The 27,602-nt window shown below is 43.7% G+C and overlaps 1 protein-coding gene across 2 annotated transcripts; it reads right to left on the bottom strand.

Annotated features, from left to right (window-relative positions):
• Window positions 1-503: 503 nt before the first annotated feature.
• On the bottom strand, window positions 504-21,658 carry SNAPC1 (small nuclear RNA activating complex polypeptide 1). Of its 2 annotated transcripts, XM_005285875.2 has the most exons (10): window positions 21,389-21,658; window positions 18,445-18,604; window positions 14,649-14,789; window positions 13,946-14,050; window positions 12,761-12,919; window positions 9,957-10,031; window positions 8,554-8,616; window positions 6,738-6,882; window positions 3,006-3,080; window positions 504-1,093 (listed from the first exon to the last, which is right to left on the bottom strand). In XM_005285875.2, the coding sequence occupies exons 1-10, from the start codon at window positions 21,514-21,516 to the stop codon at window positions 1,059-1,061; spliced, it is 1,086 nt and encodes a 361-aa protein (XP_005285932.1). In that variant the 5' UTR covers window positions 21,517-21,658; the 3' UTR covers window positions 504-1,058. The 2 variants fall into 2 exon arrangements, with proteins under 2 accessions (XP_005285932.1, XP_065449864.1); XM_065593792.1 differs by lacking the exon at window positions 14,649-14,789 and having other exon boundaries at window positions 21,389-21,565.
• Window positions 21,659-27,602: the final 5,944 nt, after the last annotated feature.

Consider the following 27,602-nt stretch of genomic DNA (forward strand, 5'->3'; position numbering starts at 1 on the left):
AAAAAATGGAGGACTCGATCTGCTCAATCTTTTTCTTATTGATAAATATGATTGAGTTCAAATAGGCTGTTTCTTGTGAGTGACTCCCTCAGCTCTAGTTCTGAACAGCAGCAATGAAAACGGCCAGTCTTGTCAATTTCACAGTGCTGCTGGGAAACTTATAAGAGCTAAGGCACCACAGCGGTCTTGCATTCTGAAAGACAACACTGCATTGAGCAACACTGGGAAGTTAAATGTGCAGTCACAAAGACAAGAAACAGATTAGGCACCCACCCTGATTTTGTGAGGAAAAACAGCCCGGGTGCCACCGGTGAGTGGATTTTCATGCCACAGGTTTGTATTTGTTACAATTGTGCTTTTAAAACTGATCACATGAGACAGAATCCAGTAAAAAGTTTTATCACAACTGAATCTGAGCTCAAGTTCCTAAACATCATGTCACTGTGAGCTAAAAGCAGGCCACGTTTATAAACGTTGTGCACAATGAAACAGAGCATACAAACTTAGTAAAAAAATCATTTATTGCACTTAGTAATCTTAAATGGTCACTAACATTACAAAATTAACAGTTACGTTCAGAGGTTGTAAGAGTACTGATAACACACGTACAAAACAGTCATCCATATAGTGTACATACTCGGAGTGTTCTTTTAGTAGATTCTGCTAAAAGATAGTTATTTGTATTAAATGGGAATGAGTTATAAATGTCAACTCACATGGCAAAAGCTAGCCAAAACAAAAAAGCAGCCCTCTGCCCCTCACCATTTCCAATACAGGTACAAGGACACACATACAATTTAGTTTTTGGGAGAAAAAGTTTCCATTCCACTCTACCTTCACCTGGGTTGTACCATTACACAACATATACTGAAGTCACTATTTACAGTTCCACATAACCTGTAGTTCTAGTAGGAGTAATTTTTGCTTTGTGACTTCATTTGATATGCCTGCATAGAGATGACCAAATCATTTACAAAGTTGTTTTAGACATTTATATTTGACCATAACAAAATCTAACAGTCTAATTCATATAAGAAATTCTTCAACTTGATCCTTTCTTAACGGGTTCTTTTCCTTTTAGGACGTGGAAGATCTGACAAGAAGAGATACAAGAGGTTCAACAGCCTGTCAGATGACTGTTTTTATAAATAAAAGTCAAATAAAAGCTACAGTATACAATTTTATTCAAAATATTAGAGACAGTGTACCCCTTCAAGTATCAACTAGCACTATGGGATCACATTATTGTACTTTAAAGTTTATTCAGATATATAAATACCTTGCAAGCTCTCTGCATATGAACCCCCAATGAGCTCAATCTAAGTTTTGCACATTAAGTGCTTAAAAGACTGGATCCCAAATGTTTCATGTCTAAATTGATTGCACATGTATCTATAACAAGTCTGTTTACCACTGGCATTATCCAAAGAAAGCTGTCCTCCATTTCTTCCTGATTTAGACATACAAGTGCTCTTTTAATCCACATGACCATTTAAAGGGCATATTAGTAACTCACCTGAATTGCAATTAATTGCATTACTACAGTTTAGATTTGAAGTCAATAAACTAAACACATTCACTCAAAAGTTAGCTACAATTACATTTTTAATGAGGTCTTCAGACAAAATAGTCTCTCCTCAGCTCTATGAAAATTCCTTGCCCTTTAAAAAGGCAAGCACATACATGCTCCATCTCTATTAATCTATTTTAATAGAGTTTCTATAATGCTGACCCCACAAGAGCTTTACCCCACATGTGGCACTAGTTAAAGCCTGTCAATAAATTATCCATCACCTTTCCCACTTATTTTAGGTAGCCTCAGTTTCACCTTAGCCTTTCATATTAATGGTTAGATTCATTGGTCTGTTAAATCCACTTTGCACTGCGTACAAGGTACAAAGTGATCTTAATGTGGCTGGAGATGACCAATAGAAGGTTTCTCCTCTACTCCCCCCATACCTACCTACCCCACCCCAGACATGTCAGGGTAAGGGGATGGCAAGTACTGCTGCTATACTCAATCCTCCACAGGCATGAAGGAGCAGCTCTAACTTGCACTGGGTGGCACAGAATCAGGGAGCTGCCACCGTTTCCAGACAGCTCCCAGTTCCACCATGACTGAGCTCTGCTTGGGCACAGTGGAAAATTTGCCCTGGAAGCTTCTGATCACTGGTCAACTCAGTGAAAACAGAGATTTTAGTAATGCCCTAAGTGCAACTGTAATTTCCATGGACCAGCTCCAGTGGAAGTTCTGTACTCTAAGGTTGTCTTTTATTTTCAAGTAAAAGCTATGTTCTCCTTCATGACACAAACAGATGAAGGATATCAAAATCTTCTTCCCTCTTTTCCATTACTAATGGAATCACATCCCAACCTTGCCATGCAGTCTCTAATATTGCAGAAAAAGTCCTTACTCCATGTATATAGGGTTGGCTCTTGATCCTTGGTTTGGCTGAGGTAGGATGGCCCCTTTATGTCCTCCGACTGAGAGGCTAGCCAGGGCTAGTTTGGCCTCCACTGCAAGTTAGTCCAGAGGCTGCTCTACCATACAACTAAGGCACCTTTTTAGCAACTGGGAGAACACTGGAAAGAGGTTTTATTCGCCCTTTTAATAAATATAAGAACTGTAAGTTCACCTACAGCATTTGCCAAGAATAAATATCCTCCTTTTAACGGAGTGCAATCTTTGCTCTGACTGCACTATATTAAGAACATGGGAAAAGATGCATATGGCACTACAAGACTTTTAAAATGATTATTCATGTGCTTGCAGGGTGCTTGCTAAAGCCTTGTGCTATTTTATGGAAATAAACTTACAGGTTTAGAAATAGTCTAGCTGTGACAAGACTGGAAAACCAGAACTGCAGTAGTTATAATACAGTAGGTAGAGCTCTTAACTGCACCTTCTGTACTTTGAAAACCACAAATATATTTGCAAAAAGAAACACTAGACAGTAATTGCTTACAATAAACACATCTCAAATTTATTGGGATTGCAGTCATACCTTCTTCACTGGAATTCTCTTCTTCTGTGATTACAGGCATCCTACGATTCCGAGTAACAGCTTCCTTCTTTATTGCTTGAAACAAAGAAATATTCAGGGGGAAATTGCCACCAGTTATTAAAGTCTGTGCCTCTCAGGTACAAACAATCCAGACAGATTGCTTACTTGATCTTGATTAGAAAAGCAGACATCAGTTCGTACTGAGTTTTTAGCACCTTCACAAAACCTTAATTTGGCTCTTGAGCAATAACTGGTAATATAAACATAAAATATACTAAACAAAGACTCTGAAAAGATGAATGCAGGGTTAGTTAACATTAGCCAGAGAGATTACAGGGAATAAAGAGGTTTTGCAGATAAAGTGCTACAGATCCACCAGACCAAATAAAAGCACAGGAATTAAATTCATAAATAAAATGGCTGGAATACTTCAGTTTTTCAACACTGTCTTAATAAAATAAGGTTGGACACCTAATGAAACCCTGATTAGAATATACTTGGAGGAATGTAAGAAAATACTTGGAAAATATGACTACATAAAAATGAGCTGATCCAAATGATATACCATATATACTCGATCATAAGCCGGTTCATTTATAAGCCGTCCTCCCCAAGATGGATAAGTAAAAATGGAAATTTTTTATAAACTGTTCATAAGCCGACCCTATAATTCAGGGGTCAGCAAACTTTGGCTCCCAGGCCATCAGGATAAGCCACTGGCAGGCCGAGATGGTTTGTTTATCTCGAGCGAAACCTAAGTAAACAAAGTGTCCCGGTGCGCAACTGCTTACCCTGATGGGCCAGGACAGCAACTGGTGGGGAAATTTTTTGCGGGGGAGAAGCTGGGGGTCAGTGGAGTAACCCCTCTGACCACCCCCCTCCCATGACCACACCCCGAGCCCAGGACCCCCCCACTCTCCCCATCCCATCCCTTCCCACCTTATCTGGGGAGGGCCAGGGGAGGATGTCTCTGGCCTGGGTGGAGCTGCTCCAGCAGGCTGGGCAGCACGGCCGCAGCCTGCTCCAGCAGGCCAGACCTGGCGTCGCAGTTGCAGCATGTTCCAGTGGGCTGGGCTGGGCGGCACAGCCGCAGCGTGCTCTGGCGGGGCCGAGCGGCACAGCTGCAGCCTGCCAGCCCCGGAACTGCCAGCGCTTCGAAGGCTGGGGGGAGAGCAGCATGGCCAGAAGCGGAGAGACTCTGGCCCCCGCCTCTTCCCTTCTGGCTCTGCTGGCTGTGCTGCCTCTCCTTGCTCCCTCTGTTGGGGGGAGGGTCTGTGTCCCAGCTCTCCCTCTCTATACCCGTTCATAAGCCGACCCCCGTCTCTGGTGCTTCCCTTTTTTACTAAAAAAATTCAGCTTATGAACAAGTATATAGGGTACATCTTAGGGTACTAAGTGAATTAATTTACCGAACTACTGAATTATTTTTGGAATGTAGGAAGATAAGCCAGTGCCAGACTGGATCAGATCCTAGGTCCATCTAGTCCAGTATCTTGTCTTTTACAGCGGCAGGTACTAGATGCTTCAGAGGAAGGTGTAAGAACCCCGCAGTAGGCAGCACTGGGGTAATCTGGTTCCCATACTTGACCTCACCCTGATCTCTAACACAGTAGAACCTCAGAGTTACGAACTGTTGACCTGTGTTAAACAAACTACTAAAAAATAAAGGGAAAGCAACATTCTTCATCTGCATAGTATAATCTCAAAGCTGTATTAAGTCAATGGTCAGTTGTAAAAAAATAAAAAACAACAATGCAATTGTGACAGTTGCAGTCTATGTGGTTTTATAAAAATTTGATAACGAGTGAATATAATGTAACTGGAATATGCTTCATGCAAAAGGTCTCTTGTAAGGTATCATTACAAAGCTTATAATCTACTGAGTGTGATCATCCTATTTATATAAATGTACCACTCTTGTATCTAAAACTAGAAATATGAAATATAACTCTGAGGGCCTATTGTAATTATGCAAAGTGTGGGCCATTAATGGTGGTTTGGAATCTTGATGACTCCCATTAACCAGGACCACTGTCTGCAGATGGCTGTTTTTTACCTTTTTCACACCCCTGAGCAAGAAAGTTGCAGCGCTGTAAAATGCCAGTGTAGCCATAGCCTTAGTCTTCCTGTATATGTGTGTGCTGGCAAGTGGGTAATGAAGTCTTGCAGTGACATGTGATCAGGTCACCTGAACTGGAATCCATCTTTAACCTGGTGTCTTTCCATTGAGAAGGAGGCGTGGGAACTCATAGAGGGACAAAAGGATTCCCGCCTTATGCAAAAGATATATAAAGGGGTGGAAGACAACAAAGGAAAGAGAAGAGCGATCATGAAGAATCCCCTAGCTACCACCTGAGCTGGAATGAGAGCTGTACCAGGGGAAAGAATTGTGCCCAGGCCTGGAAGGTGTCCAGTCTGAGGAAAAAACTTACTGAAGCATCTCTAAGGGTGAGATTATCTGTATTTAGTTTGATTAGACATAGATTTGCGCATTTTATTTTATTTTGCTTGGTGACTTACTTTGTTCTGTCTGTTACTACTTGGAACCACTTAAATCCTACTTTCTGTATTTAATCACTTTTTACTTATTAATTAACTCAGAGTATGTATTAATACCTGGGGGAGTAAACAACTGTGCATCTCTCTCTATCAGTGTTATAGAGGGCGAACAGTTTATGAGTTTACCCTGTATAAGCTTTATACAGGGTAAAACGGATTTATTTGGGTTTAGATCCCATTGGGAGTTGGGCATCTGAGTGCTAAAGACAAGCACACTTCTGTGAGCTGTTTTCAGATAAACCTGCAGGGGCAAGTAATTCAGACCCCGGGTCTTTGTTGGAGCAGATGGGAGTGTCTGGCTCAGCAAGATAGGGTACTGGAGTCCTGAGCTGGTAGGGAAAACAGGAGCAGAGGTAGTCTTGGCACATCAGGTGACAGCTCCCAAGGGGGTTTCTGTGATCAAACCCATCACAGCAATGTTTCCAGTCCTCTTCAAAAGAAATGCATTGGATGCCAACAGTGTCACCTGAACTGAAAATTGACTGAAGTACCATTAATGAGGGGCAAAAATAAATGGCAGTGTGTTTCAGATGGGAGCGGGACGCATCTGGTGAGGTACTCAAGACATCTGTATTATTAAGTAACCTTCTTAAGTATCTTCATTAATAAGCTTAAAGAGCAAATAAATACTGAATTATTAAACAGAGGATATTCATTCAAAAATACAACAGGAACAAAAACAGAAGATGGAAACAAAAGCAGAAAATCAGGCTATTTTCTCTGGATTTTGGGCTAGGCCCCCCAGGAGCTATCAACATTCAAACACTGCTCCTACTTTCATAAAGGCCAATCCTTGCCCAGAAGAAGAGAAAGAACAACAGTTGGTAGTCTGCCTTTGCCATCTAACACACTGGTGAGAGTAGATAAAAATAAAAAACCTTCTACCCTACATTACTGGCAATAAAGAAATGTTTGGTGGGAGAATTACCAAGAGCAGAGATAAGAGTTCACTTTAGCTTAGCCACAGCTCTTTCCACCTGCTGAGGGAAAGAAGACAACTGAGCAAGATCAGACAAGTCAGGTGCATTTCAAAAGGGAAGTGGCATCTCAAGTCCTTTGCTTTATTTCCTGTCTCCATCTGCTAATAAGAACTATAACCAACTGCCTTGCCTGACAGAGGGGAGAGAAGAGTTCCTTAGCATCTCCAGTACCACTAATATAATGAAAAATTACCTTTGGTTTCCAATGAGTTTCTCTTCTGTGTCAACTGTGACCGCTCTCTGCTTCTTTTACACCTGGGGGTTTTCATTTTTCCCTGATCAGACCCAGATTCGGAAGATTCTAGTTTAACTTGACGGTGCCTTCTTGATTTGGAGGCCTAAAATCCAAACAAATCCATTAAGCAACAGAAAGGAATCCAATTACTACATACACACAATAGTGATACTTTCCTCACAAGATTCAGCTACTTGCTGAGTGTAAGACATGTTAAGACATCTTTCTGTCACCACTACTATGCCAGTAATCACAGTCTACTTAACACAGCAGTTCTCAACCAGGGGTCCGGGAGCCTCTGGGGGGCTGCAAGTAGGTTTCAGGGGATCCACCAAAATAAACTAGAGAGGAGGGCCAGCATTAGACTCACTGGGGCCCAGGGCAGAAAGGTGAAGCCCGAGCCCCTCCTCCCTGGGCTGAAGCCAAAGCCCAAACAACTTAGCTTCGTGGAGCCCCCTTTGGCATGGGGCCCTAGGCAACTGCTCTGCTTGCTACCTCCTAAAGCCAGCCCTAGCTATTAATCTACTGAAAAACAGTTGTGGCACAGGTGTGCCATGGAATTTTTATAGTGGGGGAGAGGGATGGGAGAGAACCCCTGGTTTAAACAGACAAGACAATAATGACAGTAAGTATCCATAGTAGTTAAGGACTGGGCACCCAACTCTTTTAGGCACTTTTGAAAATCCCACCTCCTAAAGTGTTACCATTTCAGACTAACAGTGCTTATATGACATTCAAATAACGAACACATTGTGAGACTTATTTTCAAGAACACAAAGACCTTCCTGGTGCTATATCAGCCTTGATATTCTTATAGTTATTTTTAAGCAATAAGTAGCAAATGTTAAGAACATTTCTTGTGTAACAAAGACAGACTACCAAGACCGAACAGGGGTTTTACTATCCTGTTTTGGACTCCATTTTTCTTTTAGTTGCCTGGGAAAGCAACATCACTATACCTTCAAAGTTTTACTACTGTATATTCAAAACACTACTAAAATCACAATATAAATATGTGCATCCACATTCCCCAAATTAGGAGAGAAAAATGTTTAAGAGTGGGTCTACTATAAAAACCAATCCAATGGAGATCAGGGGATTTCATGTTCATTGGTTCAATGACTAATCAGATCTAGAATAACATTTTCAAAAGTACTTAAGTGACTTAAAAGACTAGGTCCCATTTTCAAAAAGTGACTTCAGAGCTTAAGTCCCATTCACTTTTTAAAACTCCCAAGACTTTGAAAGTTAAAAGCATTTAGCAGCCTAAATTCTAAAGTCACTTTTGAAAATTTTACCTCATTTCATTTGACAGGTGAAAGTATGGGAGGTTTTTTGCTTTGTTTTTAACTGCCAGCATAGACGGTTCGCCCTGGGGTTGGAAAGTCATGGCAGCTTTCTGAAAAAGTGTGTACAAAATTCTGTTCTCAGTTACCCTGTGTAACTCCACTGAAAAAAGGGTGTGCACAGATATTAAATGAAGGCCTGACATAAGGAACTTTACTAATAGTTGTGTCACGTGCCAGACTAGAATCCATCTCACTCTCTGAACACCTGTATTGCTTCTGCAAAGCTAATAGGAGTAGTAAAAACTTGTTTTTGTTGCCAATAAGGTGGGTAAGACCGAATGCCCAATGGGAGCAGGGCTTGAAGCAGATGGTGCCATTTTGATAAATCACTTTTCTGACCATATTACAATTTAAGTCAATGCAAGTGTTTTTGGAAAGTTAATGACTAACAATTCCCTAACAAATATACCTATTTGTTGACTTACCTCAGCAACTGCATTATAGGACTTGTATTTGATTTTAGCCAGTGCACTTGCTCTTTCAGAACCCTGTAAAGAAACAAGAAAAAGGTCAGAAAAAGCCAGCTAAAAGTTAGCTTCCAGCATATCCCCTTAATTTTCTTCCAAGCTCATTTTTATTTGCAATCACAGAGCTTTTCACCCAGATCTCAAAGTGCTTTATTAAACTGAGGAATCAACATCCCTGTTTTATATATAAGGAAACTAAGTACAGCTAGCAACACATGCCCAAGGGGTCACCACATGTCAAAGACCCCAGATCTCCTGTCTCCCACACCCTTATCCTATCCTCTGAACCATGCCAACTGTGGGCTTTATAGGTCTGCTTGCATTCATACAAAAATACTTTGACCTAGTATTTTTCAAGCGTTTGAGCAAGGGCCACAGAGCTTTGCTGCTATGTCTTAGCTGTCCATTGATCTGGTTCTTCCTTATGATCAATTATGAAAAACAGAAATAAAATGCAATTCAGCCTCACTTTGCTCAAAGAAACTAGCATCTTAAAACAACTGGAGAATGAAGATAAATGAGTCAGCGATCCCTTCTGTGAATGTACAACCTGTTTATAAGATTCACTTGCTATGTCTCTATAGTGGAGTTGGGCATGGGGGAAGAGAATAAATCTCAATATTTACAGTATACAACTTGATGGAATATAAAAGTGTACAAAGGAGGCAGTTTCCATATTACCCGATATAACATTCAGTGAAAGGGCAATATTAAATTAAGAAACAACTGCTTAAGAGTCATTGTAGAAGATACATCTTGCAAACTGTGTCATTTGTAGAGAGCTAAGTGTGTAAAATAACTGCTGCTTAAAAAGTCCTTATTTCAGTAAAACAAAGTATCAGATTTCCAGAGTAAAGCAACTGTGACTTTGGTTTTCCTAGGTTTCCACAGTGCAGAAAATCATACACACAAATAGTTACCTTTCTATGAAAGGTAACTTTTTCTGGGATTCAACCCAGCAGTTATTGAAACAAAAAGCAGCACTATGAAACAGTTTATTGTAAAAATTGAATATAGCATTCAGTTGAAACTACAGGAGAACCAAAAAGGAATTTGGCCAGGATAGTAGGGATCAAACTCCTTCTTATGTGGAGAATGGCCATGGCATTCTTCATGAAAAGTGTTCAGGACCTCTCAAGTTGTGACCTATGTCCACCACTGACAGAGAACAACATACTTGCTAAAGAACACCAACACTACTTCCTCCAGAACTCTGGAATTTGAAGGTCTCCGATTTTAGTACTGGCCAGGCTTGACCTGACCACTGCTTAGCTTCCTGACTTGATCACAGATTGACATGCTCTGACTGCTGATTAGGTTGTCCAATAACATTAAGATATTACACAGTAAACTTTTCTTACTTCTGAGTCTTGAGAAGTCCCTCCTTCCTTTTTGTCAGTCATTTCTTCACTATCTTTAGCCTTTGAGGAGGATTTCTGAAAAAGTATAGATATATATTTAAAACTCATTCAGGACTTGAACAAGTCAACTTTACTATGCACATTTTCAGGTATATCAGTTTCTATTTGACAACATTTAAAACTTTAAAAGATCAATTTATTTTAGGAAAGTCACCACATTCCCTTCTACCTCAGTCTAATATTTTAATTACTAGTATCATGGCCCTTGCGTGACTTCAAAGTAAGTGTGCGTAGCACATTTAACATTTACATTACAAGATTGCTTTAAGTAGGGATCTATGCATTCATAGAATCATAGAATATCAGGGCTGGAAGGCACCTCAAGAGGTCATCTAGTCCAACCCCCTGCTCAAATCAGGGCCAATCCCCAACTAAATCATCCCAGCCAGGGCTTTGTCAAGCCAGGCCTTAAAAACCTCCAAGGAAGGAGACTCCACCACCTCCCTAGGTAACGCATTCCAGTGCTTCACCACCCTCCTAGTGAAATAGTGTTTCCTAATATCCAACTTAGACCTCCCCCACTGCAATTTGAGACCATTGCTTCTTGTTCTGTCATCTGCCACCACTGAGAACAGTCGAGCTCCATCCTCTTTGGAACCGCTCTTCAGGTAGTTGAAAGCAGCTATCAAATCCCCCCTCATTCTTCTCTTCTGGAGACTAAACAATCCCAGTTCCTTCAGCCTCTCCTCATAAGTCATGTGCTCCAGACCCCTAATCGTTTTTGTTGCCCTCCGTAGGACTTTCCAATTTTTCCACATCCTTCTTGTAGTGTGGGGCCCAAAACTGGACACAGTACTCCAGATGAGGCCTCACCAATGTCGAATAAAGGGGAACGATCACATTCCTCGATCTGCTGGCAATGCCCCTACTTATACAGCCCAAAATGCCATTAGCCTTCTTGGCAACAAGAGCACACTGCTGACTCATATCCAGCTTCTCATCCACTGTGACCCCTAGGTCCTTTTCTGCAGAACTGCTACCTAGCAATTCGGTCCCTAGTCTATAGCAGTGCATGGGATTCTTCCGTCCTAAGTGCAGGACTCTGCACATGTCCTTGTTGAACCTCATCAGGTTTTTTTTGGCCCAATCCTCTAATTTGTCTAGGTCCCTCTGTATCCGATCCCTACCCTCTAGTGTATCTACCACGCCTCCCAGTTTAGTATTATCTGCAAACTTGCTGAGAGTGCAGTCCACACCATCCTCCAGATCATTAATAAAGATATTAAACAAAACCAGACACAGGACTGACCCTTGGGGCACTCCGCTTGAAACCGGCTGCCAACTAGACATGGAGCCATTGATCACTACCCGTTGAGCCCGACGATCTAGCCAGCTTTCTATCCACCTGATAGTCCATTCATCCAACCCATACTTCTTTAACTTGGTGGCAAGAATACTGTGGGAGACCATATCAAAAGCTTTGCTAAAGTCAAGGAATAACACATCCACTGCTTTCCCCTCATCCACAGAGCCAGTTATCTCATCATAGAAGGCAATTAGGTTAGTCAGGCACAACTTTCCCTTGGTGAATCCATGCTGACTGTTCCTGATCACTTTCCTCTCCTCTAAGTGTTTCATAATTGATTTCTTGAGGACCTGCTCCATGATTTTTCCAGGGACTGAGGTGAGGCTGACTAGCCTGTAGTTCCCCGGATCCTCCTCCTTCCCTTTTTTAAAGATGGGCACTACATTAGCCTTTTTCCAGTCATTCAGGACCTCCCCCAATCACCATGAGTTTTCAAAAATAATGGCCAATGGCTCTGCAATCTCATCCGCCAACTCCTTTAGCACCCTCGGATGCAGCGCATCCGGCCCCATGGACTTGTGCACGTCCAGTTTTTCTAAATAGTCCCAAATCACTTCTTTCTCCACAGAGGGCTGGTCACCTTCTCCCCATACAGTGCTGCCCAGTGCAGCAGTCTGGGAGCTGACCTTGTTCGTGAAGACAGAGGCAAAAAAATCATTGAGTACATTAGCTTTTTCCACGTCCTCTGTCACTAGGTTGCCTCCCTCATTCAGTAAGGGGCCCACACTTTCCTTGACTTTCTTCTTGTTGCTAACATACCCGAAGAAACCCTTCTTGTTACTCTTAACATCTCTTGCTAGCTGCAACTCCAAGTGTGATTTGGCCTTCCTGATTTCACTCCTGCATGCCTGAGCAATATTTTTATACCCTCCCTGGTCATTTGTCCAATCTTCCACTTCTTGTAAGCTTCTTTTTTGCATTTAAGATCAACAAGGATTTCACTGTTTAGCCAAGCTGGTCGCCTGCCATATTTACTATTCTTTCTACACATCGGGATGGTTTGTTCCTGCAACCGCAATAAGGATTCTTTAAAATACAGCCAGCTCTCCTGGACCCCTTTGCCCTTCATGTTATTCTCCCAGGGGATCCTGCCTATCTGTTCCCTGAGGGAGTCAAAGTCTGCTTTTCTGAAGTCCAGGGTCCGTATTCTGCTGCTCTCCTTTCTTCCTTGTGTCAGGATCCTGAACTCGATCATCTCATGGTCACTGCCTCCCAGATTCCCATCCACTTTTGCTTTCATGCACCACTAATCCTTCAGACTTCCATAGAGGCAATGTGTACACATTATGTATCTGATGTTTCACTCATTATAAATCTTTTAAGACAAAGCTTTCATTTATCATTTGAAAAATATATTCAGAGGTCTTCACACATTTAATACATTCTACACACTCATGATGACCTGCACTGCCACAGCACAATAGAGACTATAGCCTACCATTTTGTCCTGTTGCCATTGCTGATATTCCAAAATCGTATTCTTAATATTAATTACAAATTCATCCTTTATCAAGCTCAGAGCCTTGTCCGGCTGGGATTTGTCAGTGGAGATCAAACACTTCATTTTCTGATAGTGGTCATGAACATTCATCATTTCCTGAAGTGAAAAATGTTAAAAAAGATGTAGCAACAAATAAAGAATATAAACTCCTGATTAAATATGGACATTGTGCATATAATTTTTTTTAAATCACAGTATATTGAACTAGCAACTGTTTTAAAAAGGAGGTTGTTAAAATTAGCTGATCACTGTCAGTAGTAGCAAGTCACAAGAGTGTATTAAAATCTAGTATCATGGTCTCACCAGCTTAGGGGAGAAGCAGAGGAAGACAGACTGTGCACTAAGAAGGAAACTCAGTAAGAAACCTCAGTGGTAACAAGTAATTATCTTCAGGCAGAAATTTCAATCCTCAACCGTTTGAGGCATTTTAAAGTTTCCCCCCAATTCATTGTTAGTTAATGTTTCAGTGGCAGTGGAGAATGTGAGATGGGGGCAGGTCTTCCCCGTGTACAAGTCTAAGCTGCTAGAACCAACTGGAAGAGACATCATGAACCAGACGGTTGGTCGACATGACTAGACATGTAATAGAAGAAAAACTCTATCCGGCTTCCAGTGCCAGAGTTTGTACAGGTAACACTATACTAAACAAAGGGAGAGCAGTAAAATGACCACGATTTAAAATGAGAAAATAGGCAAGGGTAAAAAGAAGGAAAAAAAAGTAAGGCCCCAATCCTGTAGCTGATTGTATGCTGGTACATCAACATGCCCACTTGTATGCAGTCAATTGCTGAATCAGGGCAAACACAAATGTCAACATTTAAATTAAAATACTGTCTTTTGCAGTGTACTTCCACCACCCCTTGTCTGAGAGCTGCCTATTTGGATTGGAAGGGAATAGTCTTCTTAACATGGCTGTGAAGCACTTTGCACACTTTCGGTATTATACAAATATCATAGTCCTGCCGTGAAAATAGATGCAGTGTTTCAGAACAGATGGTAAAACTGTTGGTACACATAACTGTCCTCATTTCTGTAACAGAACTTTTATGAGGACCAGATTATGCAATTAGAGAAATTATATTTGACAATAATAATTATTTTGTAGCATAAAAGTTACTGTACCTCCAACACATCATTAGTGATGAGCCTGCTTACTCGGTTACTTAGCTCCTTAAATTCCTCTTTAAGTTCAGTTCCCCGCATCTTTTTCTTAGTTCTGAAGGACAGCTGTATAAAGATGGGTATATTTCAAAATACACGGTAAAAGAAATGTTTATAACTATGAAAATTCTCACTTGACAGTCAAAACTGAAAGATGCTGAAAGGCATGGATCTAGAAAACAAGGTGATCCCAATGTTCAGCTGTATAGATTTATTTTCAAGCATTTAGTCTCACAGCAATGATTTAATAGCTTTTGTGAAACATTTGTTTTTAAAAAGAGATGTTCTTCACTGTTATCAGAAATTCAAGCCACCACCAAAAACTCAGAAAAACTGAATGTTAATTTCTACAGATTAAAAGCCATGATAAATCATAAAGCTGCCAAAGCAATATTTTTTCAAATAATTGCTAGTTTTTTAAAGCAGAACATTAGATGTAATCTGAATCCATCATAACTACATTTTAAATTCAATAGCCTCTATCTGAGTTAGTTATGTAAAGTGCCTACTGCACTTTTGGGTATTGTAAAAAGGTAACTGCAAACCAAGCGTATTGGTGCTGCTCAACTCTCTCCATTTCTTATTTTTAACTAAACATTGTACAACAATTAGAAGATAGACAGGGATTTTCTAAAGGAAGTAAGTTCTTTGTGCAATAACTCACTAGTTTGGGCATTGCTGTAAAGTGAAATGCTTTGTCTAGTCTCAGCTTCCTAAATATATACGCTGCATCATAATGCTGGGCATTTATCAGATCCTGTTGAAATCTCTGAACTTCAAGCCACTCCTTGAGTGCAATTCTGATCTGCAATAGAAAAGAGGAATCTATTTTACTGATACACATTTCCTTGAACAGTGGCTAGAGATTTTAGCTGACCAGTGGGAGTAAAGTCATAGCATGCTACAAACTAGAGACAGGCCTGTATAGGGTATATATGACAGAAGTGACCTCAAAACTACCGAAAAGATGCAGTAACAGATTCTAATAGTAACAAGTAATTCATGTAATTGCTGTGTTTAGTATTCTAGGTTTAGCCATCTGTTTTGACAATGAATACAAAGATGCCAATCTTGCTCTGACTTTTAGGGATGTTTATATAAAAAAAGTTAAGGAGGAATTAGAAAGGTTACTTGGACCAGTGACAAGTACCAAAGGTGCAAAGCCAAATACAGACAGGAGGTATGGGTAGCGTCCTACCAAATTCACGGTCCATTTTGGTCAATTTCACCGTCATAGGATTTTAAAAATTGTAAGTTTTCATGATTACAGGTATTTAAATCTAAAATTTCACCGTGTTGTAATTGTAAGGTTATTGTGTGTGTGTGTGGGGGGGGGGGGTTGTGGTACCGCTACTCTTACTTCTGCGCTCCAGCTAGCAGCAGCGCTGCCTTCAGAGTTGAGCAGCTGGAGAGCAGCGGCTGCTGGCTGGGAGCCCAACTCTGAAGGCAGAGCCGCCACCAGCAGCAGCGCAGAAGTAAGGGAAGCGTGGTATGGTATGTCGCCCAATTCTGAAGTCAGCACAGAAGTAAGGGTGGCCACACCACGACCCCCTAAAATAACCGTGTGACCCTCGCAACTCCCTTTTGGGTCAGAACCCCAATCTGAGAAACACTGAGCTCCCCCATGAAATCTGTATAGTATAGGGCAAAGGCACACAAGAGACCAGATTTCACAGTCCGTGACGCACTTTTCGTGGCCGTGAATTTGGTAGGGCCCTAGGTATGGGGTAGCGCCTTGAACCCTTGAGGTGCACTTTAGATCACTATCTCCGATGGATATGTCCATGGGGAAAGTTCATAGTATGCATAATTTTCACCCTTTTATGACTGTTTAAATTTCTTTGCATTCATTTTTATGGTCTATTTTGAACTTCTGAAACCATTTTCAATTTTTTGGTATATTTGGCCATTTTGATCGACAATGGCAGCTGGTGAACTTTGGGGGAAGTGGATCATGGCAAAAACAAAAACAAAAATCATGGATCCTTGCCCCCAAAATTTTCCTAGGCAGGGGGCCAGAGACCATGCGCACATGTACAGGGCTCCATGCCTTTGCATAGCCATGACATCTCCCTCCGGTGAAACCAGAACCTCTCCTCCTCCCCACTTCTCTCCCCAGAGAAACAAAGAACTCTCCTCACTCTCCTCCCTGTCTATGATCAAGTGGGACCTTGCCCACCCCACCTTCCCCAACAGGGAAAAGGGGAGGATTGGCCCTAGGAAAGCAGACCTCCTATGCCACTTAGGGCTCTTAATTACCTTGGCCATTCCTTGGCCTGTACCTTATTCCCAGGATGATCCTCCTCCTCTATTGTGTTCCCTCTCTCCTCCTCCTCCCCTACTGCCTGAACCGTAAGGGTCTGACAAGAGGCAATCTAGGAATTTAGAATGGTATTGGGGCACTGGTTTCCCCACCCTAGCCTGTGGCTTGGGCAGCAAATCAGGCGCACCAAACGCCATTTAAAATTTTCACGGCTTTCTCCTATCAGACTTTCACTGCACAATCTGCACACATGCCACAGAGGCAGTGAAGAAAGCCCTGCACAGCCACAGCGCTATTTGCTGTGTTCATTGGACCCAACTGGCAGTGACTGATGCAAAAGCATAGATTTAAGACCTGAATTCATTATTAAAATGTAAAAACCAGGAGGATTATTGAAAATTAGGGAGGATTGGCATCTCTCTGAATAGGGGCAAGCAACACTTCTCTCAAAGAGCAAAAGTCTTAGATTCGTAGGTGGCTGAAACACTATGTTTAGCTACGAGAGTGCACACTCAAGTTCATAGTTTTTTTAAAAAATTCCGTTGTAAAGTTGTAGTTTTATCAACACTGCAATGAAGTACTTTTCCCTCCCTATCTATTCTGTCAACCTTCCACTTTCTCCAGTTGATCGCAACTTCTTAGATCACTGCTAAAACTTGCATCTGAAGAAGTGAGGTTCTGACCCACGAAAGCTTATACTCCCAATACTTCTGTTAGTCTCAAAGGTGCCACAGGACCCTCTGTTGCTTTTTACAGATTCAGACTAACACGGCTACCCCTCTGATGCTAAAACTTATGATGGTGGCAGCCATTTGAGTTTAAATACCTGTAAAATTATTACAGGTTTCACCAGTTATCTCAATTGAATTACCTGACTTGTCTGAAGTTAAAGAATGCACTGTAACAGCATTAGTAATTTATTTCAACCAGTGAAGTGCAACTTTGGGCCCAAAACTTGCAAAGACTTACATATGCACATATTTTTACTCATAAGTAGTCTAATTATACCTTTCCTTACACTGCATTTCCGACACCACCTTTACATTTTATTTCTTCTCCAAAACCTTTCTAATACTTCCACGCTATTTCAATTTATCTCATCAGTCCCTGCCTCTCAGCCCACATATGCACTTCTTTTCAACACAGCACTTGGAAATTTTACGGACACTTAAATGTCAGGGAATAAACGTACTAGTTAAAGACTAATGTCAAAGATGCCTCCCCCCTTGTGTTCTGATCTGCCAAGGTGAGAAGTTAATTCATACACTCCTCAAAGCTGTAAAGAGAACAGTGGAAGGATTCTTACCTAAGTGCCATTATTTTAACCTGCTCAAGAACTCCAGCTAGGTGTATGAAAGCTGTGAAGTCTTCCCTCTACCCTGAGAGGGAGAGAAAACATTTTCCTCTTGTTTTCCTCTCCTACCCGGAGGATCCTGGCTGTGAAGATGGTTCCTGCTACTTTACCCCTCAGCTCTTGATGGTGCAAAAAGGATGCATCTACTCTACACCTCCCCCAACATCTCTTTTTAGGTCCCCCTTTCTAAGGAATAGCTTGAGAACATGTATTTATATTGCTTATACCTTTCATGATCCCAGCACAGAGAGAGGGGATGCTGGGTCTCTCACGGGAGGGAAGGGGGTTTATGTGGAGATGCCGGATTTCTCACGGGGGGGGTCAAGGGGTGCGGGGAGGATGCTCGGTCTCTCACAGGAGCGAGAGGAGTTCATGGGGTGCGAGCGGGTCTCTGCTGTATATATGGTTCTGAAGAGTAACAAACAAAAACTGATGAAACTTTGGTCAGTTTTCACATTGCTACATGTTGGGAAAAACATAAGCACCAACAGCACTAGGGAAAGACTGCTGATCAGTTTACTCTCAGCTCACATTTAGAAGCCTAGAAACTAATTTTTTTTTTTAAAGGAGAGTTTCTTATAGGCACAGGGAAATGATATTTTAAGTTCTGAAAAATACAGGGGCTTTAGTTAATTTAGCCAGTGTTTAGGCTCTCAGACTTTAATGATGTTCAAAAAGGGTAGTTTTCTTAGAGGGCCCATTTCTTCCAGAATACTCATGTTTTTATTCATAAAAAAGAAGAAAAAAATCTCTTCAAGTTGTGGTGGTAAAACATACAAGAAAACATAATACAATCATAAAAGTCTGATATTCTTTTGAGAATGAATCCTCAAAAAGACTTGCCTTTTGTTTTGGCTTACAGAGTTGCGTACTATACAGTCCATACAGAAGATACAGAGCACCAACACGAATCTGGAAAGTATAAGGAGGCAAGAAGTATCGCCATGCCAGATCCAACGCCTTCTGTGTAAACTTATTCTTCTCTAAAGGCCTTGTTTGACCACTAAACAAACAAACAAACAAAAAATATATCATTATTTGCTTTTTATCTAAGTACAGTTTTTAAAACCCATTAATACATTTAAAACTTATGTTAGACTAAAGTCTGATTATAACTGACAACTCTTCAAGGATAATCAGGGTTAAATCTCTTAAATTTTATCTCTTGCCATTCTGTCATTCCTTACATTAAACAGAAGATCTATGTTCTGAAGGATGCAATGATCTAATTTTGTTCTCAGAAACCCCATATGATGAGGCTACAATCAAACTCCTCAGTCCTGAATGTCCTTGCTTTTGGTGTTAGTCAGACTTAACATTGCTAGATACTTTTATATTCATGTTTTTCCTTACTAAAAAGGGACCAACTGTTTCATTACTGCATTTTCTAATCTATTTCTACTTTTAGGAATTGAAATAGTATGCTTAGAGTACAGCCAAAGTGCATGGGCTCAGTACTGCATGAGCCACATGAAATACAAACACTACATTCATAATTTCAGTATACCTTACAAGAATTAAAGCTTTTGAGGTTTCACTTTCTCCCTCTTTTAAGTTTGCTTTATATTCTTATTTTTCTTAAAGTTACAGACTCTGAAAAATCTAGCAACACCTTTACAGGACCCAACCACATGAGCCACACCATCAGGGGTCATTCACCTGCACATCTACTAATATGATATATGCCATAACGTGCAAGCAATGCCCCTCTGCCATGTACATTGGCCAAACCGGACAGTCTCTACGTAAAAGAATAAATGGACACAAATCAGACAGCGGGAACGGTAACATACAAAAGCCAGTAGGAGAACACTTCAATCTCCCTGGACATTCTATAACAGATTTAAAAGTAGCTATACTTCACCAAAAAACTTCAAAAACAGACTTCAAAGAGAAACTGCAGAGCTACAATTCATTTGCAAATTTAACACCATTAATTTGGGCTTGAATAGTGACTGGGAGTGGCTAGCTCACTACAAAAACAATTATCCCTCTCTTGGTATTGACACCTCCTCATCAATTATTGGGAGTGGACCACATCCACCCTGATAGAATTGGCCCTGTCAACACCGGTTCTTTACTTCTCTTCATGTGTCAGTATGTTTATGCCTACATCTGTAATTTTCACTCCATAAATCTGAAAAAATAGGCTTTTACCCACAAAAGCTTATGCCCAAATAAATCTGTTAGTCTTTAAGGTGCCACCAGACTCCTCGTTGTTTTTGTGGATACAGACTAACACAGTTACCCCTCTGATACTAGGCTCTCAAAGTGCAGAGCTTGGTACACTGGCTGCAGAGGAGGAGTAACTGACAAGAACTGTCCATAGTGGAAACATATTAGAGCACAGCTAGAGCTAACAATATGATTTTGAATGATACTACATTCAGATTGGTGTCAAGTATCACGGGGTAGCCCTGTTAGTCTGTACTCACAAAAACAACAGGGAGTCCATGCATCTGAAGAAGTGGTTTTTTTACCCACGAAAGTTTATGCCGAAATAAATCTGTTAGTCTTTAAGGCCTGGTCTATACTACCCGCCTGAATCGGCGGGTAGAAATCGACCTCTCGGGGATCGATTTATCGCGTCCCGTTGGGACGCGACAATCGATCCCCGAATCGGCGCTCTAACTCCACCAGCGGAGGTGGTAGTAAGCGCCGCCGACAAAAAGCGGCAGAAGTCGATTTTGCCGCCGTCCTCACAACGGGGTAAGTCGGCTGTAATACGTCGAATTCAGCTACGCTATTCACGTAGCTGAATTTGCGTATCTTAAATCGACTCCCCGCTGTAGTGTAGATGTACCCTAAGGTGCCACCGGACTCCCTGTTGTTTTTTACATTTAGATTGACTGTCATGATCCCAGCACACAGAGAGGGGGATGCTGGGTCTCTCACGGGAGGGAGGGGGGTTTATGTAGAGGGGCCGGATTTCTCACGGGAGGTCAAGGGGTGCGGGAAGGATGCTCGGTCTCTCACAGGAGCGAGAGGAGTTCAGGGGGTGCAAGCGGGTCTCTCATGGGGGGGAAGGTGTGCCCAGTCTCTCACAGCGGGCAAAGGGTCTCTCTCAGAGGGGTGCGAGCGGGTGCCGGGTCTCTCACGGGGAGGGGGGGGTGAGGGGTGCGAGCGGGTGCCGGGTCTCTCACGGGGAGGGGGGGGTGAGGGGTGCGAGCGGGTGCCGGGTCTCTCACGGGGAGGGGGGGGTGAGGGGTGCGAGCGGGTGCCGGGTCTCTCACGGGGAGGGGGGGGTGAGGGGTGCGAGCGGGTGCCGGGTCTCTCACGGGGGGGGGGGTGAGGGGTGCGAGCGGGTGCCGGGTCTCTCACGGGGGGGGGGGGGGTGAGGGGTGCGAGCGGGTGCCGGGTCTCTCACGGGGGGGGGGGGGGTGAGGGGTGCGAGCGGGTGCCGGGTCTCTCACGGGGGGGGGGGGGTGAGGGGTGCGAGCGGGTGCCGGGTCTCTCACGGGGAGGGGGGGGGGTGAGGGGTGCGAGCGGGTGCCGGGTCTCTCACGGGGAGGGGGGGGTGAGGGGTGCGAGCGGGTGCCGGGTCTCTCACGGGGAGGGGGGGGGTGAGGGGTGCGAGCGGGTGCCGGGTCTCTCACGGGGAGGGGGGGGGTGAGGGGTGCGAGCGGGTGCGGGGTCTCTCACGGGGGGGGAGGGGTGCGAGCGGGTTCCGGGTCTCTCACGGGGGGGAGAGGTGCGGGGGGGAGCCGGGTCTCGCCGGAGCAGCGCGGGGACGATGCCGGATCCCGGCGCTCACGGGGCGGAGGAGGGAGGCTGCCGGGTGTCTCACTGGAAGATGGTGTGGAAGCGGCGCTCTCGCCACAGGCCGGAGAACACCTCGAAGCGGACATTATCCGTCTCCTGGAAGCTGCTCAGCAGCGCCTCGCAATCCGTCTGCAGCCCCGAGACCCAGCTCATCCCGCCGCCCGCTTCCCCAGGCAGGCCTAGGCAGAGCGAGACCACAGTACTCACTGCGCATGCGCGCGGCGCCAGCCACAGTGCCTAACGCTATAGCTCGCTCCCTCAAGCAGCGGCACCAGCAGCACCCACTGCGCATGCGCCTACTCAGTTCCCCCGCCTCGCTTCACCGCGCCTGCGTGAATTTCCGACACTTCTGACCTATCAACCCCCTCCACACACCCACGCCTCCTGCCCCTCGTTCAACCAGGGCGCACGCGCGCATGTTCAACTTTCATCGACTGTCCTTGAGCTTCTCTAGCCGCCTTGTGGGGGAGGGGACGGTTTCTCCTGTCCTTCCAGTGAGGGCGGGGCCAGGGCTGAGTGAGGGGAGCCTCCACCTGGTCAGTCCAGTGAGGGTGGTTGGGGGAACTTGCCCCCACCTCAGTGATGGCAGTAATGTGAGGGATGGGCTGAGTGAACCCCCCACCCCCATGAACAAACAAAACAAAGTGGCAGCACCCACACACTAGCAGCTGGCTAGTGCGGGGGCCATGTAACGCAGCCACCTGCCACACAGCCCACATGGGGCCTAAGAACCCTGCCTAGGCAGGAGCCCTGCTTTAATGGCCAGGCCCTGCACCTCACCCTATGGCGGGGCACAGTTGACCTGAATTTTATGAGTTAGTTGTTCTGGCTTGCCACTGATCACATCCGACCAGCAGATGTATAGGTTCTTGTCCAATTCAGACTACAGGGTCCAAGAACTCAGAGAGTTCTATATCGGGAGAGGACTCTCGGGGTGCTGAGGACAGTACCAAATTGATAAAAGCTTTATTGAGATTAACAAAAGAATAATAAATGCTATGAAACTTATGACTGCAAAACAGTAAAAGAATTCCAGAACTCCTGGTGATAACATTCCTATTATAAGTACCCCAAGCTAACATACACCCTTCTTTGAGGATCCGGTAATAGGAAGTGAAGGACCAGCCTTACTCCTGGCATGCCCAATAACACAATGGTTCTGGCTTCCCCAATTGTTAGGAATGTTGAGTAGTTATACTATACTCCACAAGCTGAGCTGATAGCGTGATAGAAGATAGAATGATAGGTAGATAAAAAGATAGTCTATAGAATATAGGAGAACAAAGAAAAGAGAAAGCTCCCTAAGATATCCTTACAAGGTATTTTATAGGATTCTGATGCTATGTAATTCAGGCCCAACCTACTATACCCAAATCTTATTTTCGTACCCTAATAAATTTATGGGTTCCCTTATGCTATAGGTCAGTGGATTATGACACTTGCTCTCTACGTATTAATAAGGATTGTCTCACTCCAAAAACTGCCAACCTAGGCTCTCTTGGTGACTTCCAGGTTGTGGTATACCCTGCGGTTACCAACCAATTATAGACGCCGGATAAACCTATTCAGTGTTGTGTGTAGTTCCTCCCTTTGGTTCCCCAAAGTTCAGGGACCACTTCTATCTGTGCCAAAGGTTGCCAGCTTTTATGCTGACTTACTCTTAACTGATCATACTTTTAGCTATTTAGCGGATCCATTCAGCAAAACTTATTCTATTTATAATTATTAGGAAATACATATCATATGCCTCAACACAGGAATTCATAGGAATTAATACTGATAAAATATAAGTATCATATATGAAATGGATTAATTCAGAAAGAAACATATTATTTGATATGGCTGGCTGGATTAGTAGGATATAATAGCTAGCAAAATAATCCTATGGGCTAAACAGTGCAGGCTGTATGTAAAACAATGGCATATCCACACCGGCTCAGCCAGCAGTTTATGGCAGCCCTGATCAGAGTGTGCCTCACAGTCCCCAGCTCCAGGCAACACGTCTCCTCAGCACCAGGTTTTGGGGGTCTAGGCAGAAGGAGAGCCCCCAGTGGATGAGGAGTATTGTGAAGGAAAAGAAGAGGTGAGGGGTGTCACAGTTCAGGGCAGTTGCACTTGTATGCCCCCTCCATGCTCTACCAAGAGCGCACCCACTCTAGGCTCCTGGCTCCTCAGCCGTCACCTCTCTTGGGTAGAGACCAGTGTCTCCCTCCCTGCTAATGGGTTTTTCCAGGCTGCACAGTTCCCTGCCTACACTGTGGTATCCCCTGCAAGCAGACTGCCAAAGCAGGCCAGCACCTGTGGTTAGTTTTCTCTTCAAAGGCTATGAACAGCATAAGTTACATCATAACTCTTTATCAGAAAGCACATTTATTCTTAAGGTGAAAGCATTATAGAGAAAACATATAAAACCCAATAAACGTTCCTATACACCTGCTAAAAGCTGACTAGAGGGCACCAATCAAGCTCATGGGGCCTCAGTAAGCCAAAGTCCTTCCAACCTTTCCCAGGAAGGATTGGAGGCCCCCTTAGACCATAGGGCCTGTCTGCTTGGTGGATCAGAATGAAAGCCCTGAGCCAGTCTAAACACAGGCGCTTTAACTGAAAGTCCTTTCTTTGTCTGTTGGTCTCTGGAGAATCCAGTTGGAACCAGCATATGCAAGCCTTTCCAGGTGGTGGTACGTCTCTTGAGATGCTACAACCTGAGTGAATTTGCCTAATCACCCCCTCACTGTTCTTAGTTCCCCGAGGGCCATGATTCCCTTTCCCCCATGGAATTATATACTGTTCCTGCCCACAAGGATACACAAACAAGACAGTAAAATCTCCCAAAGATATTGCAGCAAATTGCCATTTTTGTCACGGGGTGGAAATGGACTGAAGATAAATAAATGGATAACCTGTGACAAATGCAGATTTTGTACAGGCAGCAATGCCGGAGAAACCGTCCCCAAAGATACTACGAGAACTGAACAACCAGATATATCATCACTGACCTTTAGCTTCTCTTCATGACTTGATATACACTTTCCACTTGACTCCACCTTCTTTGAAGGAATTTTTTCCAGGGTTCCAGGAACTCCTGATCCCACACCAGTTGAAGTCCATGAGACTTTTGTCACTGATTTGAATGGGTGAAAGATAAGGCTTCAGGAGAGGAGAGGCAATTGCTAGCCCATGAAAGACACTCAGCTAGCAGGTTCGTTGGCAATGCCTCACCTGGCAACAAAGACGGAAGCAGCTGCACCTGTTTATTTATGCAAGATATTTTGTGACTGTTATAATCAAAGCTGCTGGGGGTCCCCTAGCCTCCACTCCTTTGTGGTTGATCTGGGGCCTGCTATGTATCTCAGCTAGAAACTGCTGGGGGCAAGGCACGTGTCTTGATTGTGTTTGTCTATTGATGGTGCTATCCCTCTAACAAGCAGTTTTAAAATGTATCCAACTCCTTGATGCTTTAATGCTTGCCAGGAAAGACCAGCTGGCCGGGGTGGCGGATGTAATCGGGGCAGCAGCACCCCCATTTCCTTTTGCCACCCCTAACGGCTGCGTCCTGCAAATGCCACTCCCTGGGCCGGGCTTAGAAGTGGAGGGGAGCCCAGAAAGCAGAGCGAAGCAGCCCGTTTCCGCTCGAAGGGGACAGGATCCGCGGGCGTTGTCCCCGGTGAGCTCAGGCCCGGGAAGCCAGGGAGCCCCGCTCCGACGTGCAGAAAGACACGTAGGCGGCTGCCTAGGCTCTGGGTGAGCCGGGCGGCTGCACGCCTGATGCAGGCACTGGGGGGCGGGAGAGCCGGCTGGTCCCGGCGGGGGGATGCTGAGCTGCACGTAGGGCGGGCGCGGTCCGGAGCGAGCGGATTGGAAGGGACCAGGGCGGTCTCGCCACCCTAGATCAGAGCACCCGCGGCAGCGGAGGAAGCGCCAGGCAGCTGAGCCCAGCACGGTGCCTGGCTGGACCGGCCTCCGGCGTGGGGGCTGTTTGCAATCGCCACGGAGCAGGTGCTGGGGAGCCTGCCAGCGCCCCGCTCCCCTCAGGCCCAGGTAAGATTCACCACCAGGCGGGTTGACTTGCCTGGAAGAGCAGCCGAGAGCTGGTACCTTGGAAAGCTCTTAAAGGCACCGAAAGTGCGTCCCGAGTAAATCCAACACTAGTGCATTGGGGGCGGCACAGCCTGGGTGGTGTGTAAGTGATTAGGACCAGTTGCACTGCATTTTCAGGGGGGTCGTTTTACTTACCCGCCATGGGACGGGGGGAGAATGATCCTTATGCTGAACCCCTCACAGATGCCAGGAATTACAGCGGCCCCTCGGGAATTTCCTGGGCAGCATCGTTCACACGAATTAAACAGGATTCGGGGATGTTTTTCACACCTTTGGGGGAGAGCGGGGTAGTTTGGTCCATCATTCAGCATCCAAGGGTCGTTGCCATTAAGAAGTGTCAAAAGGCAGATTAAACCCACAGACGCAAAAAAAAATGAGAGTGAAGGCAAAAGCTTTGGGCTGAGATATCCAGTTTGATTTGCTGGGTGGGTTGGGATTTGTGCTCGGCAAAACAATGTAAGTTACAACGAAAATTGTGGTCCTTAAATCTGAATTCCCTTGGGTTTGCTTTATGAAATTGGGATGTTACCATTCTTCCAGTGTGGGAGGGAGAGAGTTGCAGATTTCTTAGGTGGGGCAGGGGTTAGGTATGAGTGAGAGAGTCCTAATAGAAGAACAGAGGTGGAAAGAAAAATTATAGTTAGTTGTCCCTATAGACCATAATGATACAGTAAATGGTAACTTTAAGTAACTGGACTTTCCAAAATGTAATTTTAAAATCAATATTGTTCTTGGGTCAATTCAAGTCAGTTGTTTTCTGAAGTAATCATGCTGTATGCATCATAATTTTGAAATCATAATGATTTGGTCATTTTGATTATTTTCCAAAACAACAGTAATTAATCTGAAACATCAACTAATATCTTTCAAATATTACATTTAAAAAAAAGCTGTTTTGAATTACCAAGTGTTAAAAGGTATTTGATGCAACAAATTCTGGATACAAAAATAAACTTTAAAAATATTGTGTAGATAAAAAAATTATAGTAGATTCTGATCCTTTAAATGAGTTCTTTAAAAACTATGGAAATGGTGACCGTTTCAGCAGATTAGTGATTATTTTAAAGTGTCATTTACTGCTCCTTTCATTGGTACAGGAATAGGAGCAGTAGCAAAGCTGTTGTACAAATAATGTACATTTCAGTGTCTGTCAGCTGAGAGCAACATGTGCTGTTTTTTCCCAAGAGCATCATAGATTTTAGAATCTAACAGGAACACAGGAATTGCCATCTGGGACAAGACCTGAGGTCTATCTAGTCCAGTGTCTTTTCTCTAACAGATTGTGTTAACTATGAAACAGAAATAGAATACCACAATAATTGAGAAACCATCCTAAGTATGTTTTCTTACTCCTTTTTCCACCCATAATGGGCTTCATGATTTGAGGGAGGACAAATTAGCTAATGAATCCCAACCTATGTGATTGTTGGTCTCGATGCGTCCACAGTCAAAAACCTATGCTAATGAACCAGATTCCTCCTTTCATAACTATTGAAGTCAGTAGAAGTTTTGCCATTGATGTCAATGGGAACAAGATGCAGCCCCTACTAATCACTGACTATGTGCATTGTGCTGTTAAGACATGGAGTGGGATGAAGTGCTTGTCCCCCAGGAAGTTTACAATCAAAGGGACAGATCCTTTGTTGGTGCTTGTCGTCGGCAAAACTTTTGTCTTTCGTGAGGTGTGTGTGTTTTTTTAACACCTCTGAATGTCAAAAGTTTTGTCTGTCACTTGCCAGTGTAGACAAAGCCTAATTGTGAGCAGGATTTGGGTCTAGAGTAGTGCATACTTTACAAATTTGTATATAAATGTTTGTATAGTCTGCATTTGATTTAAGTGTGCAGTGTGTGTCAGGATTTCGTGGAAAGAGGAGCTAGCTAGGGATACAGGGCAAAATTCTGACAGTGATAGGTGTCAGGAGGGCATCATTCTATGAAGTGAAGGTGCAAGTTACACTTGATGGTCTGCGAGAAACCTTTGAAAGGAGGAAGCCAGCAGCTTCATTTCTCAGTATTCCAGACCCTTCGCTCTTTATGGATGACATTTTAGATTCGAATACAGTGTCTGTTACTGTGACATGAAGAGGAAAAACAACACAATCTATTTGCAGTTATGACTCAGCTTTCACCATTTTTATTTC

The sequence above is a fragment of the Chrysemys picta genome, chromosome 4 (genome assembly GCF_011386835.1).
Source record: "Chrysemys picta bellii isolate R12L10 chromosome 4, ASM1138683v2, whole genome shotgun sequence".
Lineage (NCBI taxonomy): Eukaryota > Metazoa > Chordata > Testudines > Emydidae > Chrysemys > Chrysemys picta.

Bases quoted from the DNA above. Each gene is read 5' to 3' on its own strand.
- SNAPC1 (XM_005285875.2), bottom strand. From the start codon at position 21,516: ATGAGCTGGGTCTCGGGGCTGCAGACGGATTGCGAGGCGCTGCTGAGC. The intron at 14,790-18,444 runs GCAAGTCTTTTT...TTTCTATTGCAG, and splicing joins TCTGTAAGCCAAAACAAAAG to ATCAGAATTGCACTCAAGGA. The intron at 10,032-12,760 runs GTAGGCTATAGT...ATACTTTTTCAG, and splicing joins AATGGCAACAGGACAAAATG to AAATCCTCCTCAAAGGCTAA.